Source organism: Diabrotica undecimpunctata, chromosome 2 (genome assembly GCF_040954645.1).
Source record: "Diabrotica undecimpunctata isolate CICGRU chromosome 2, icDiaUnde3, whole genome shotgun sequence".
In the NCBI taxonomy this organism is placed as follows: domain Eukaryota; kingdom Metazoa; phylum Arthropoda; class Insecta; order Coleoptera; family Chrysomelidae; genus Diabrotica; species Diabrotica undecimpunctata.
This window is the reverse complement of record NC_092804.1, coordinates 141,908,294-141,921,823: the sequence shown is the minus strand read 5'-3', so window position 1 is coordinate 141,921,823 and position 13,530 is coordinate 141,908,294. Positions and strand designations below refer to the sequence as shown.

At 33.5% G+C, this 13,530-nt stretch overlaps 1 protein-coding gene across 1 annotated transcript; it reads left to right on the top strand.

The window, feature by feature from the left end:
• LOC140434962 (uncharacterized) lies at positions 1-10,799 on the top strand. Its single transcript, XM_072523607.1, has 2 exons — positions 1-159; positions 10,454-10,799. The coding sequence occupies exons 1-2, from the start codon at positions 43-45 to the stop codon at positions 10,724-10,726; spliced, it is 390 nt and encodes a 129-aa protein (XP_072379708.1). The 5' UTR covers positions 1-42; the 3' UTR covers positions 10,727-10,799.
• Positions 10,800-13,530: the final 2,731 nt, after the last annotated feature.

The window sequence follows — 13,530 nt, the reverse complement described above, 5'->3', positions numbered from 1 at the left end:
TATAAATACCTGATTTTTTTTTCATTATTAACATTTTTTAAGATGAAGTCGGTCTTGGTTGTTTTATTGGGCCTAATTTCCTTGACCATTGTCGCTGGTCAAAGTAGTTCTACTACTAGTGTTGTTTCAACAGCGGCAACGACAAGCATTAATGAAGATGTAAGTTTTTTAGTACTGACCTGTGTTGTGTTAAAATGTGTAAATATTTACTTTGATGTTGATTACTATCTCTAAAAATGTCGTTCGAATATTATTCCTTATGGAATATGGAATAAGAAATATTTGCATTATAAAAATAATGTTTTTTATGTTCTCAAATTGTTCGATCTTAGTTGTACAACGATTCCATATGTTTGTTTTTAGACATTTTTTGTCTTCGTAGAATTTTTTATCTGATATTACAGTTGTTCCACTTCTATATTTAATTGTGAAAAATACTCCCCAATCGGATGTCGTTTATTAAACATAATTTTTCAAAACTGCCTGGTTTTCTAAGTTGAGAAACATAATTTAATTATTCTTTTATGTCTCCTAAATATAGATAAGATAAATAAGTAAGTTTTTATAAGATAAATTTTATTATAATTAGGTTAAAGGGAAGAGTTTTTGAGCCTTCCCTGATCTTTGACTCTCTTGACCGTTGTAGCTTCAGTATGTATAAGTGTCGATGTCGTCTCCATCACTCTCGTTTCTCAAATATTATTATTGCATGTGTAGCCTAAATTTATTTGTTTGTCGCATGCTAATGATTTAACCTGTAACAATTATTTGTTTAATCATAATTGTAATAAGACTTAAAGCGTGGAGCTTGACATTATAATTCATTTACAAAAGCACGTGACAGACTAGAGAAATGGGAGTCGACAAAAAAGCCGGAGGTCCTAACTCTTAAGTCATTATAAACCAGGTTCGTATTAATAAAACGGTCAACATCGGGTTTGGTGATTTTACTTACATCCAGAACTTCATTTCGTTCCTGTATAACCAGAACTTCAATTCGTTGAAAGGAAAGGAAAACATCGTTTGTGGTAAACCTCTTAGAGAAGAAAAGGCAAGTCACATAGCGACCTAAAATTACACCACTCTGCTCACCATCCACTCTAATCACCATCACCAAGGCCCAGACCAGATACTAAACCCGGTGGAGAAGAAAATATATCCAGACACTCGATCCAGTTATTAGCAGCATTCAATCCAGAAGGAGCATCCAGCATCCAAATTTAACTTTGGATGTTTCATTTATACCCAACAGTACCACAAATATCATTTTAATTTAAATTAATGATTCATATATACGTATGATTACACCCTTGCTCTTAAAGTTAACTGATCTCACAAGAATAAATAGGTCAAAGTCAGAAAAATATGGAATTTACTGTATTGCACTTTATATTTCAAAATATATAATATACAAAAATAATCTTTACGTCTCTCTCTCCAATGGCGCTACAGCCCAAATCGAACCTTGACCTCCTCCAAACTATGCCTTTAACGTTGCTGGTCCCGCGCCGATTGTCTCCAGGTTCTCACGTTCTCACCTTTTTCGTGGCTTTCCTTTTGGTCTTGCTCCCTGCATTTTACTATCTAGTGCTCTTTTTGTAAATCTTTCAGTCTCCATTCTTACTACATGAACAGCCCATCGAAGTCTCTGAAGTCTAACGAATCTTTCAAAGACTTCCAGCTTTTGTTTTGTGCTGTTTGTGTCCATTGATAACATATTATTAGTCTGATAATAGTTTTGTAGACCCTGATTTACGATCTGCAGTGTGTGTTTTTGGAGCGGAACACATGGGCCAGTAAAAAGTAAGCTTTGTTTCCGTTTACTATTCTTCTTTGAATTTTTGGTTCTTCTATTCCATCCGTGTTTAATCAAACTCCCAGATATGTGAAACTTTCTACACTGTGCGTCTGTTTCCGCTAGCTCTTGCCTGTGTTAGTTTTTTTGTCTTTTGAATATTTATTTTTTGTCCGGTCTCTTCTGCCCCTGATTTTAATTGTAAATATATTTCTGCCGCCTCTTCTGTTCTATCTGTAGCGGCAATCTGTATTGATTTATTTGTTAGATTATCTTTTTCTATATTCAGCTGTCTTATCATATATTCAAGAGTCAAGTTGAATAGTGTCGGTGCCATTCCGTCTCCTTCTTTTAATCCTTTGATTATTGAAAAGTTCTCAGTGAGCTCATTTTGTACTCTAACAGTTGCTGTTGACGAGCCCACTGTTGCTTTTACTAGTCGGATGTATTTTTGGGGGATGTTAAAGCTATGCAACATTTGATATAATTTTTGTCTATTAATTGAGTCGTAGGCCTGTTTGAAATCTATAAATATGTTATGGACGTCAATGTCGTATTCTCACGATTTGTTTACAATTTTTTTCACTGTAAATAACTGGTCAGTTGTAGATCTTCCTTGTCGAAAACCAGTTTGATATTCCCCGACAATATTTTCAGTTAGTTGAAGGAGTCGTGTATTTAGTATATAAGTAAAAATTTTGTACGCTGTGCACAAGAGGGTTATACCGCGATAATTGTCGCATTTTAGATTATCCCATTTTTTATAGATTGGGCATATATTTCATTTTCATTCCAAATCCTCAATATCTTTCAAATCTTTATGTCAGGACAAGCAATATAATCCTTTATATAACTTTTTTTCCAATTAATCTTATTTAACTAATCTTATTAGCCCAATTTTTTTAATAATATTTTTCAATTGATTTAAATTGTTTTGAATAATTAAAAATAATTTTAATTGAATTTTATGATACTATGAATTTAATTGAATTTATGATTTTATGATATGAACATTTATGATAACAAACAAATCTTTATTTAGAAAATAAAACAATAGCAATTTTCCATAAACTGACATTGATAACAATCAATAAAGCTGAATAGTCGAATATCTTCTAATACCTACGAACACACAATAACATTGACCTTACTAATTGGCATAAACGATATTGGTAAATAATTAAAATTATACAATTCAAATATTTCCTTAAAAACAAAAATGGACAAATTGTACACTCAGTGATCTACTATTTGTACGGAGATAGCCAGAATACCGACGAATATGAAAAAGCATTCTAAAGACCAGGGAGTAGATTCAGAATAGGTCGGAGGCATTGGATAAAAATTGGAAGAAATTTGAGAACAATCACGGTAAATTACTAGATGGGGGTGCAACAGAAAATAAATATTTAAAAACAAAATACCAGGAACATATTTACAAACTATACATAAAAGGAAAAACATTTTTAGAGGAATACGGTAGGAGATCGAAAAAAGGCAAATTACCTAGAATTAAAGCGATACAAATAAGAAAACGAAATATTTAAGAAATATTACAAGAAAACACATAACAAGGGAAACATATAACGAGGACAAAGAAATTTAATCGGAATTAAAGGAACATATGGAGAAAATAAATACAATAGTAATAGATGCAGTCATAAATGAAAAACTAGAAGAATTGGAGGATGAGGAAATAGATAGAATAACCGTCTTACGAAGATAAGTAAGGGAAACGATGAAAAGGAGACAGTCAAAAACTGGAGGGCCGAAAACTATACAAAGGAAAGAAGTTCCAACTCTGCCACAAGTAAGAATACCTGTATTTGATGGAAAATATGGGACATGGACAACGTTCCATGATTTATTTACAAAGTTAATTTATGAAAATAGTCAACTATCTAACATGGAAAAACGCATTACCATTAAACACAATTAAAAGGAGAAGCTAACAGAATGATACAACATTTGCATATAACAGATGCAAATTATGAAGTAGCCTGGACAATGCTCTTCATTGGAGAAACAAGAAGTAAATATAGCATCGACTAGAGCCCTAAAAACAATACATGATATATTTCATGAATGCCTAGAAGCAATCGGAGGAAATTAAAATCCCAGGTGGTCGCATAAACATACAGGGGAAGAACTCAGTCATATCTTCATAGACGACGAGACTTTAGGAGAAGAATTAAATAAAACACAATAGCAGTCCGCCAGAGACACATATGGGCAGTTACTATTGGTTACTGGAGCTACTACTTTAACTATTGTCATCGGAATAATTACCTTATGGAAATACACTCGGTCCAGTTAGAAACTATGGTTATCCAAAAAGACAAAACAATTGGGTGTCCGTAAATTATCCACACTGGCTCCCAGTCTAGGAACACTAGATCAGAGACAAAATACTAACGCTGAAACGTTTATCCCATTCACTCCTTTTTCCAGTTTTTTCACCAACAACCAACATGAAATTGAGTTAAAATTTAAATCAGAATTTGACATTAACACTTAAAGATTGGCACTGTTAGGGTAGATGATCCATTCAAAGACTGTCGTCATTAGGGTAAAGTGTGCAAATCGCGGTCACCTAAGAAAAAAATTTAATATAAAAAAAAGTAAAACTCTGTGAATAAAATTTAAGGCGTCAACCGGTCATTTGGGGTTTTAACTTATTGCAAGACACATTCAATTTAAAAAATCAAAAATTTTTGTCTTTGACAGAGACAAAAAATAAAAAAGATCTAAGACCGGTATTGTCACCATATATGGACAATACCAGTCATGAGTGTGGGTAATGAAAGTCAATTTGTTTGTGTTATTATTAAAATAAAAATCAATATCTATTTAACAATTTTTTGTTATAAAACGATTAACGAATGTGCCTTAATGGGTAATATTTCAAGTAAATCAGTAAGAAAGGTGAAAAATATTTTTTATTACAAAACAAAAAAAATAACAAAAATATGTGTTTTAATGTAAAAATGGTTGACAGTCATCGCAGGTATAACCCTCTGCAGAATCCCATCCACTGCACTCTGAATGGGCCCACCTCGAGCAAAGGGTACATCTAAATCACATTTCATTGTATTTGCCAAATTCGCTGCAAACCAGGCATCTATCTTCGTCTGCATCGTCACTGTCATCACATGGTATATCGATATCCGATTTCGAAGAACTAGAATTAAACACCTTTCTTTTGCAATGAGGTTTCTTAGTTTGTACTTGTTTTCCAGTCTTATTTGTATTTTGTCCTTTCTGAGATTTTTGGGTATTTAATTTAGTTTTTGCTTTTTCTTGAATTTTCTTTACCTTTTCCTATTTTTCTGTTCCTTTTCTTCTAACTCTTGTTTAAAAGGCGTAGATGTCAGGATTTTGGCAGTCTGTTTTTTTCTGGTTATACTCTTTCTTACAGCGGAATTTGTAATAGACGTAAGTTTTTTAAATGATGTGAAACTAGTAGAAGGTCCCGGAATAGGATCCATTGCTGTTGTTTCAACCTAACTTTTGTTTATAGGTGGCAAAGTTTGAGATACTTTTGTATTGTAAATTTTCGGCTGGTATGGCATCATTGTTATCTTGGACTTCAACAAGCGATTGGTTTTGTAATGTTGTAGCAGCTAAGAAATCTTGATCTGTAAATACTTTTGGGTTGAGTGGAAAAATGCCAGCGCATTTAAAACCAGATTCTCCTTTACTTATGATCGCTACTGTAGAATATGCTTTATTAAACAGACCAGCAATATCATATGGCGTGATATTTTGGATAAAATATGTTTTAATAACCAAATTACATTTATTTCGATATTCAGCTTTAAGAGGCCCATAAAAAACAATATCCAAAGGTTGGATCTTGTGAGATGAATGAGGCGGAATTGAAAGTATAGAAATATTATTTGCTTTGCAATATTCATAAACTTTTATTGATATTAAAATCCGTAAACTAATTTTCGAAACCAAATTCAGAACTTTGCTTTAATCTGTGCCTTCTAAGAATTGCAAGGCAAAACAGACGCTGATAAAGATGTTATTAGAGACATAGGGAATCTAAAAATTGCATTCCACAATATATCTCCTCAACTAAGCAAAATTCTTAGCGAATTGGTTTCTAGTACTCGTACAGAGTATATCGGAATAAAAAGGAAAAGACTTTTCCTTTTTATATTTGGAATTTCTAGTGGAGTAGTCATGACTAGGTCTTGTTGGAAAACACAGTTTCTAGAATATATAGAGAGGGAAGAGTTAAAATCCCGTGATTTTTGAAGTAGCTTTTGCAATGTGTTATTCTACTGAGGCCAAAAAGATAACGCATTGTTCTTTTTTGTAATTTAAAAATAACGTCAGATTGGCAGCTGTACTAGAAACCCAAAAAGGAAGGCCATATCGAAGATGAGACTTGAACAAAGAAAAATATGTTATCTTGGAAGATGCTAAATTGATTTCCTTTGAAACAGATCTTATTGCATAGCAGGCTGAGGCTAGTTTCTTACTTAACAAATCGATATGAAGGGACCCTTTAAGGTTGCTGTCTACAAAAATACCAAGAAATTTTACAGAATCAATTATACTGATCCGGCTGTTATTAAAAAGCAAGGGTTGAAGATCTCCTTGAAAATCTAAAAATCACCAGATCTTAGATTTCAACACCAAGACTTGTATCCAAAGCAAATTGGTTTTTCTTTTATGTGCTGCTTGATTCCGTGTTGCCCATAATATGGGATCATTGCTTCGTCTATGCTTGATTCTGTTTCACAAACGGTGAATTCGCTAAAAGATTTTTTCAACATTTGAAGATACAGAGATATCTTGTAGGTTCGATCTGGTGGATCAATAGCTTAATTATCATTGAAGTGAAGAAATCTTATAATGGTTTCGAAATTATTACTACGAATGCTTTTAGATATCATTATATTTAGTACATCATCTGATTCTTCCCAATATATTAGTATGCTTAGATTTGCATTATATCCGCTCACTAACAATATTTTTATAAAGGCTTTTAGCTCCTTCTTCTTTTTCTAGTGCCATCTCAACTAATGAAAGTTGGCTATAACCATTGCAAATTCGTCTCTATCTTCTGCTTTTCTTAACAGCGTCTGTGTGTTTAACCCGGTCGAGTCGCGAATGCTTTTCAGCCAGGATATTTTCGTCTACCAGGACCCTTTTTTTCTTCGATTTTACCCTTCATAATCAGCTGCAACAATTCGTACCTATCATTTTGAAGTATGTGCCCCAAATATGCTGTCTTTCGCCTTTTAATGGTGGTCAAAAGTTCTCTGTCTCTTCCCATTCTGTGCAAGACTATTTCGTTCGTAACATGATCGGTCCATGGTATCTTCAAAATTCTCCTAAAAAGCAACATCTCAAAAGCTTCCAGTTTTCTCATTAAGTCAACATTAACAGTCCAGGCTTCGACACCATAAAGAAGAATAGAGTGGATATAACATTTTACGATCCGATATCGGATTTGCACATTGAGTCTTTGGTTACTCAGAAATTCCCTCATATTCAAAAAGGCTGCTCTTGATTGCTCTATTCTTGAGCGAATTTCTGATTTCGGATTCAGATTTTCCGTAATCCAGACTCCAAGGATTTCATTTTGTCCACTTGCTCAATATCTTCATTTTTTTTATCTGGATCCTTGTAATGACTATTCCCCTCTTACTGATAACCATGGTTTTTGTTTTCTTTATGTTTATTGTTAAGCCAAACTGTTCCCCAGTATCACAAATTGTGTTTAATAACGTCTGCAGGTCTGCCTCACTTTCAGCGATAATGACTGTATCGGCAGCATAACAGATGTTATTTATATTTTCACCATTTATCTTGATCCCTTCTGTATAGTTTTCAAGTGCTTGCGTAAATAACTCTTCGGAATATATATTAAATAGCAATAGTGAAAGTCCACAGCCCTGTCTCACTCCTCTACTTATCTGTTGCGCATCCGTGCTATTTCTATCTAATGTTACCACAGCCTGTTGGTTCCAATAAAAATTTCTCACTATGTTAATGTCATTTTTGTCGAGACCTTTTCTCTTTAGACAGTCCATGAGAATGTTATGTTTAACTTTGTCGAAAGCTTTTTCATACTCTATAAACGCAACGAAAATATCTTTTTGTTGGTCTCGACGTTTTTGGGCAAGAGTTGTGAAACTATACAGAGTTTCCATTGTTCCGAAGCCGTTACGAAAGCCAAACTGTCTATTACTCATATCCACTTTGCACTTTCTAAATATTCTGACATGAATAATCTTTAAAAATGTTTTAAATAAGTATGACATTAAGCTGATTAATCTACAGTCATTACCGTGTTTGGGGTTCTTGGTTTTTGGTAGCGGAACAAAAGTCGATCGCAGCCATTCTGTAGGTATCTCACCAGAATTTAATATTATTGGAACTTCCTCGTTATCAATTTGTGTTGTTTCCATTCTTGTGTCCATAAAAAGATCTTCAATATATTTAGTCCGAACTTGTTTTATTTCAATTGGGTTATTAATAGGTTTATTGTTTTTGTCAATTAATCGGTTAGGTATATTTGTTCGTGATTTTCCAGATAATTCTTTCACTTTTTTATGTAAATTATAATGGTCATGCTTTTTCTGCAATTCTTCCACTTCGATGCATGTTTCCATTATCCAATTTTCCTTAGCCTCTTTTATTTTGTTCCTTATTTATGTTTTTCTCTGTACTTACTTGGGTTTTTGTTTGTATATTTTCTTCTTTGTTCCATGATTTCCAGTATTTCTTGAGTCATCCAAGGTTTTCGGCTTTCTGTTTTCTTTTGTAGAGTTTCTTTCTGTGTTTTTCTAACAGAATATTTGATTTTTCTCCACATAATGTTCACATTCTCAGTGTTTTTCATTTGTGATAATTTCTTGATTGATACAAGTTGAAGCCTCAGCACTGATTTCATTTATCTTTAGTAACTGAGTATTCACCTTACAATTTTGGATTTTTTTAACTTTTTTACCCTCAGTTTCATGTTTGAGAGAAGGAGGTCATGGTCTGAGGGGACATCTGCTCCAGGAAAAGTCTTAACGCTTACAATGGGACTTCTAAATCTTAGATTGGTTAGAATAAAGTCGATCTGACTTCTAATGCAATTTTGTTCATTATCCTGTGGTGACCTCCAAGTATACAGTCTACGGGATGGTAGTCGAAACCATGTGTTCATAATCGCTAGGTTTTCTTCTTGACAAAATTGAACCAATCTGTCGCCTCTAGCATTCTTTATTTTTAAACCATAATCACCTATTATATTGTCGACTCGGCCTTTTCCTATCTTTGCATTTAAATCACCCAATATTATAGTAATTTCTTCCTTTCTTATGTATTGTAGAAGTTGTTTGAGTTGTTCACAAAAATGTTCTATTTCAGCTTCTGATTTATCAGCAGTTGGAGCATACACTTGTACTACATTAATGTTCACTGGTTTACCCTATTTGTAATAATAGTCCGAAAAGGGAACAAAATTTACAACGGCTGCTTGGATTCTCCTGAAGATAATTATTCCACTTCCATATAGATGATCTCAAGTGTCATTTCCAGAATAGTATATCGTTTTTTCCATAACCAATGTTTCACCGGAACCAGGCCAGCGCATTTCGCTTATGCCTAATATTTCTAGGTTCAGTCTGTTCATTTCCTAAATCGTGTCGTGCGTCTTTCCTTGTGTGAACAAGCTCCTCACATTCCATGTCCAGAAATTTAAAAAAGGATTTGTTCTTTATAAAGTTAGTTGCCACATTAGGGTGGCTCCTCCTTGCGGAGATTCTTAGCACCCCTTGACCATTAAAGGTCCGCCGCGGACTAGGGGCCATGTGATTGACCTTACTTTGCATGGTTATTGTTCTAGGGAAATCTGACGATCTTTAATGTAGTGGTTTCTTGTTGCGTGCTACATCCTTATGGGGTTGACCACTAATAGATTCATCATCCTTTGGAGCCAATTTCTTAACCCCAGGACAAAAAAGTGCCCTACCTTAGCTCCAAAACACTAAATTCTAGTTGAGATTCTGCCTGAGAAGCATAGCGGACTGATTCCCTTATATGCGTAAGTAAATCTTAGTTAAAAAAAAATTCAAATATCTGCAAAGGTGTTAATGGACAAGAATAAAAAGACAAAAATGGATGCAGTTTTATTGTTTGCACCCAGTGATGCTAAAACGCAACACTAAACTTCAAACTAAAATTACGGAACTTTAAAAAATATATTTTTCACTTACCTAGGTAGAACTGAAGAATATATCTAATATTTTAATGCAATAACTCAAATAACTGATAAATACATTGAGGCAATTCGAGTATTATAACAAGTTATCCGATTAACTGCCTCTTTCAACACTCAGAAATTCGACATTTTTACTATCAGCGGTAACCTCCTAAAAAATGGAAGTTTTTCGAGCTGCCTACAGTACTTCATAGTGAATATAGCTTTTTGAGTATGGAAACTGTAACTACTTACAAAATTAGTTTATCAGGAGAAACTATAGAGGACATTGTATGAATGTGCTAAGAGTGTTTCTAAAACGCAACGTTGGGCAAGAATGGGGTAAATAAATAATTAATATAAAACAGAATCTTTTCTTATTATGGATACTTTTTATATGAGTTGAATAATTAATGAGAGGTAAATTATCAATATATTCTTTTTAGGAAGTTTACGTAGAACATAAAAATGTTCCCGATCCGGTCTACGAAATAGATGCCGTGGAAGCGTTCAGAAAAGCTAAAGAACTTTTTCCAATTGACAGTGAAGATTTGTTAGAAACATTTTCCAAGTTATTTAACACCAAACATAAGGTATCTGGAGGATGGAAAGTTGCTGAAAAATGTGGCTATGTTTACAATCCAAATGCAAACTACATGTATATTGAATTAAGAGTTATAGATAATAATGGAGATAGAAATGTTCTGATATTTAACTAAAAAATTAACTATTTTAATTATTGTTAACTACAAGTTAATATTTCGATTTTTCAAATAAAGAAAAATAATTTTATGTTTGTCTTTCAGTTAATGTCATTCATATTTGAAAATAAGGCCATTTATTACCCAATAAAAGTTTCCTTTAATGATTGTTGGATTCATAAATAAATAACGGAGTTGGCTTTTTATACCCATTGGTATAAGTGATGGATATTAAAATAATAAGAAAAAAGGTTTATTCGGAAAAAAATAGTAGAAAAAATGTGATGGAACATCAAAGGAAGTCCTAATATTACGGAGATAATGCTATTGAAATACTCGAAAAAACTTCCGGAAATAAGTTGAAACTAAAGATACCTGGTACTTGTCAAACTAAGTTCAAGAAAAAATAAAGCAGAAGGAAAATTGTATGAACAGTGGTTGCCTTATCCTCAAACTTTAGGAGAGACAGGAACAATTTGGCTAACAAGTATGTTTAAAATAACTATGGAAGTGGCATAAATGACAGAGGAACGGAGAGACAGTATATTATCAGTTTAAAAAAACAAAGAAAATAATCTATAAACTACAGGACCATAAAACTACTTAGTCACACCATAAAAATATCGAAGGGAGTAATCGATAGACGTACACGTGAAGAAACCGAAATATCTGAAAATCGGTTTGCATTTATTCAAGGCAGATCAACAACATATTTAATTTTCATTGTAGGCCAAATATACAAAAACAAAGAAACAAACGCTGATATGGTGGGCGTTCAATAAAAATGAGTTTCAAGTGATACAAGCTTTGATTTCATAACTGAATGTTGGGCATTTAAAAAGAAAAAACAAAGTGTGACAAAAAAAGGATAAAATTAAGAATGAATATAATAGAGGAAGTCTAGGGGTATTATCTGTGGGTTTCTGGAAGGAGTGGGAGGGGAAAACCAAAGAAGAACTGGGAGGAGACGCTTAAGCAGGACAAGTCGATAAAGGATTAATATTGATATGACCCAGTATAAAAACTTATGGAGAAATATAATTAGGGAAGCTGGCTGTGTATAGAGATCAAAGCAAAGAACGATGCTGAGGATGATTATGATGATTTACGTAACTAAATAAACTAAAGGTAGAGACCAGAAAAATTCCTTGAATTTTTTATTTAATTAAATTTTACCACCAAAACGACCGGTTTCGCTTACTATTCTCTGTTCACAAATTGTTGAGAGCACGAAATATGCCTCAAACTCATAAAACGGTCGTAAATCATAGGCGTTCCTAAGGTGTTTATTCATTAAATAATAATATAATGATTTAATACTGTTATATATAATATTTACTTACTTTAACAATTTTGTAAATAAGAATACCTTATCTCTTTGGATATTTCAATACTAATCTTCGCGTTTAATCACTTTACTAGAAAACCTGGAATTCATATCCGAATGTACTATTCGTTGCAAGATAATTAAGATGGAATTCCCCAGATCTTTAATAATATAATTATATTCGAAACTTAACTTAAAAGGGTGAAGTTATTACGAACGAAAACAATTTTTTTGTTTAGTACGTTTTTGATCGCATGTAATTTACGGCTCGTCGGTATTTCCGCGTCTACGGCAGTAATTAGCGTCTCGAATATTTCTTTTGCGAATTATATGCAGTGCGTGAGTGATTTTTTATTCCATATACCTACGAACATATACGTACCTTTCGCTCGTGCTCGTTTTGTTGGATTGTTTGTGATGGCTTCATCATCAAGTTTTACACCGGTACTGTTGCGTACAGTTACTAAGTCTGTCTATTCACCAAAAGAGAAGACTATTGCCCTGAATGTTCACGATGCTCTGGTTTCTCAGAATCCCACAAACACTGTTCGCAACATAGTGGAAAGTTGTGCCAACATGACTGGCGTAGGAGAGTCAACTTTATATAGGTTCCTATCAGAAAGAAAAAAACACGGTATAGCTAACCCAAACACAAACGAAAACTTAAAGAGAGGGAAAAAGCCTATTGAAATTGATGAATTTGCCAAAAATGGTATTTGAAGGAAAATTCATGGAATTTTTTCAAAAAAGAAATACCAAACCTAAACAAAATTTTACAAAAAGTTAGAGACGACCCGGATTTGCCTCATATCGGTCGAACTAAATTGTGGCAAGTTTTAAAAGAATTAAATTTCCGGTGGAAGAAATCAGACCGAAAATCACTTTTGAATGACCGGGAGAAGAAGAAATTATCTAAGATTCATACGAAAATTCCGGGCTGAAGAAAGGCCCATCTTCTACCAGGATGAAACGTGGGTAAACTCAGGTCATACTCTAAAAAAAATTTGGTCAGATAAAAATATATTAAGCTCCAGGCAAGCCTTTATGGAAGGTTGGTTTACTGGTATCTCCCCACCTTCTGGTAAAGGCAGTAGATTAATAATTTCTCACATTGGCAGTGAAAAAGGATTTGTTAAGCATGGTTTGTTGGAATTTCATTCCAAAAGCACAAAAGACTATCACGAGGAGATGACAGCTGATGTTTTCGAAGAGTATTTTGAGCAAATGATTGAACACATACCACCAAATTCAATTATAGTATTAGATAATGCACCTTATCATTCACGACTAGTAGAAAGACTTCTAACGAATGCGTGGAAGAAACAGGATATTCTTGACTGGCTGCGGAATAAGTATCTGCCTTACGAAGATGGAATGGTAAAAGCAGAACTTTTAAAAATTGCCCGGCAACACAAATCTAAGTTCAAGAAATACGTAGTTGACAAAATGGCGGAAAGGCGAAACATCACAGTCTTTAGACTTCCACCCTACCACT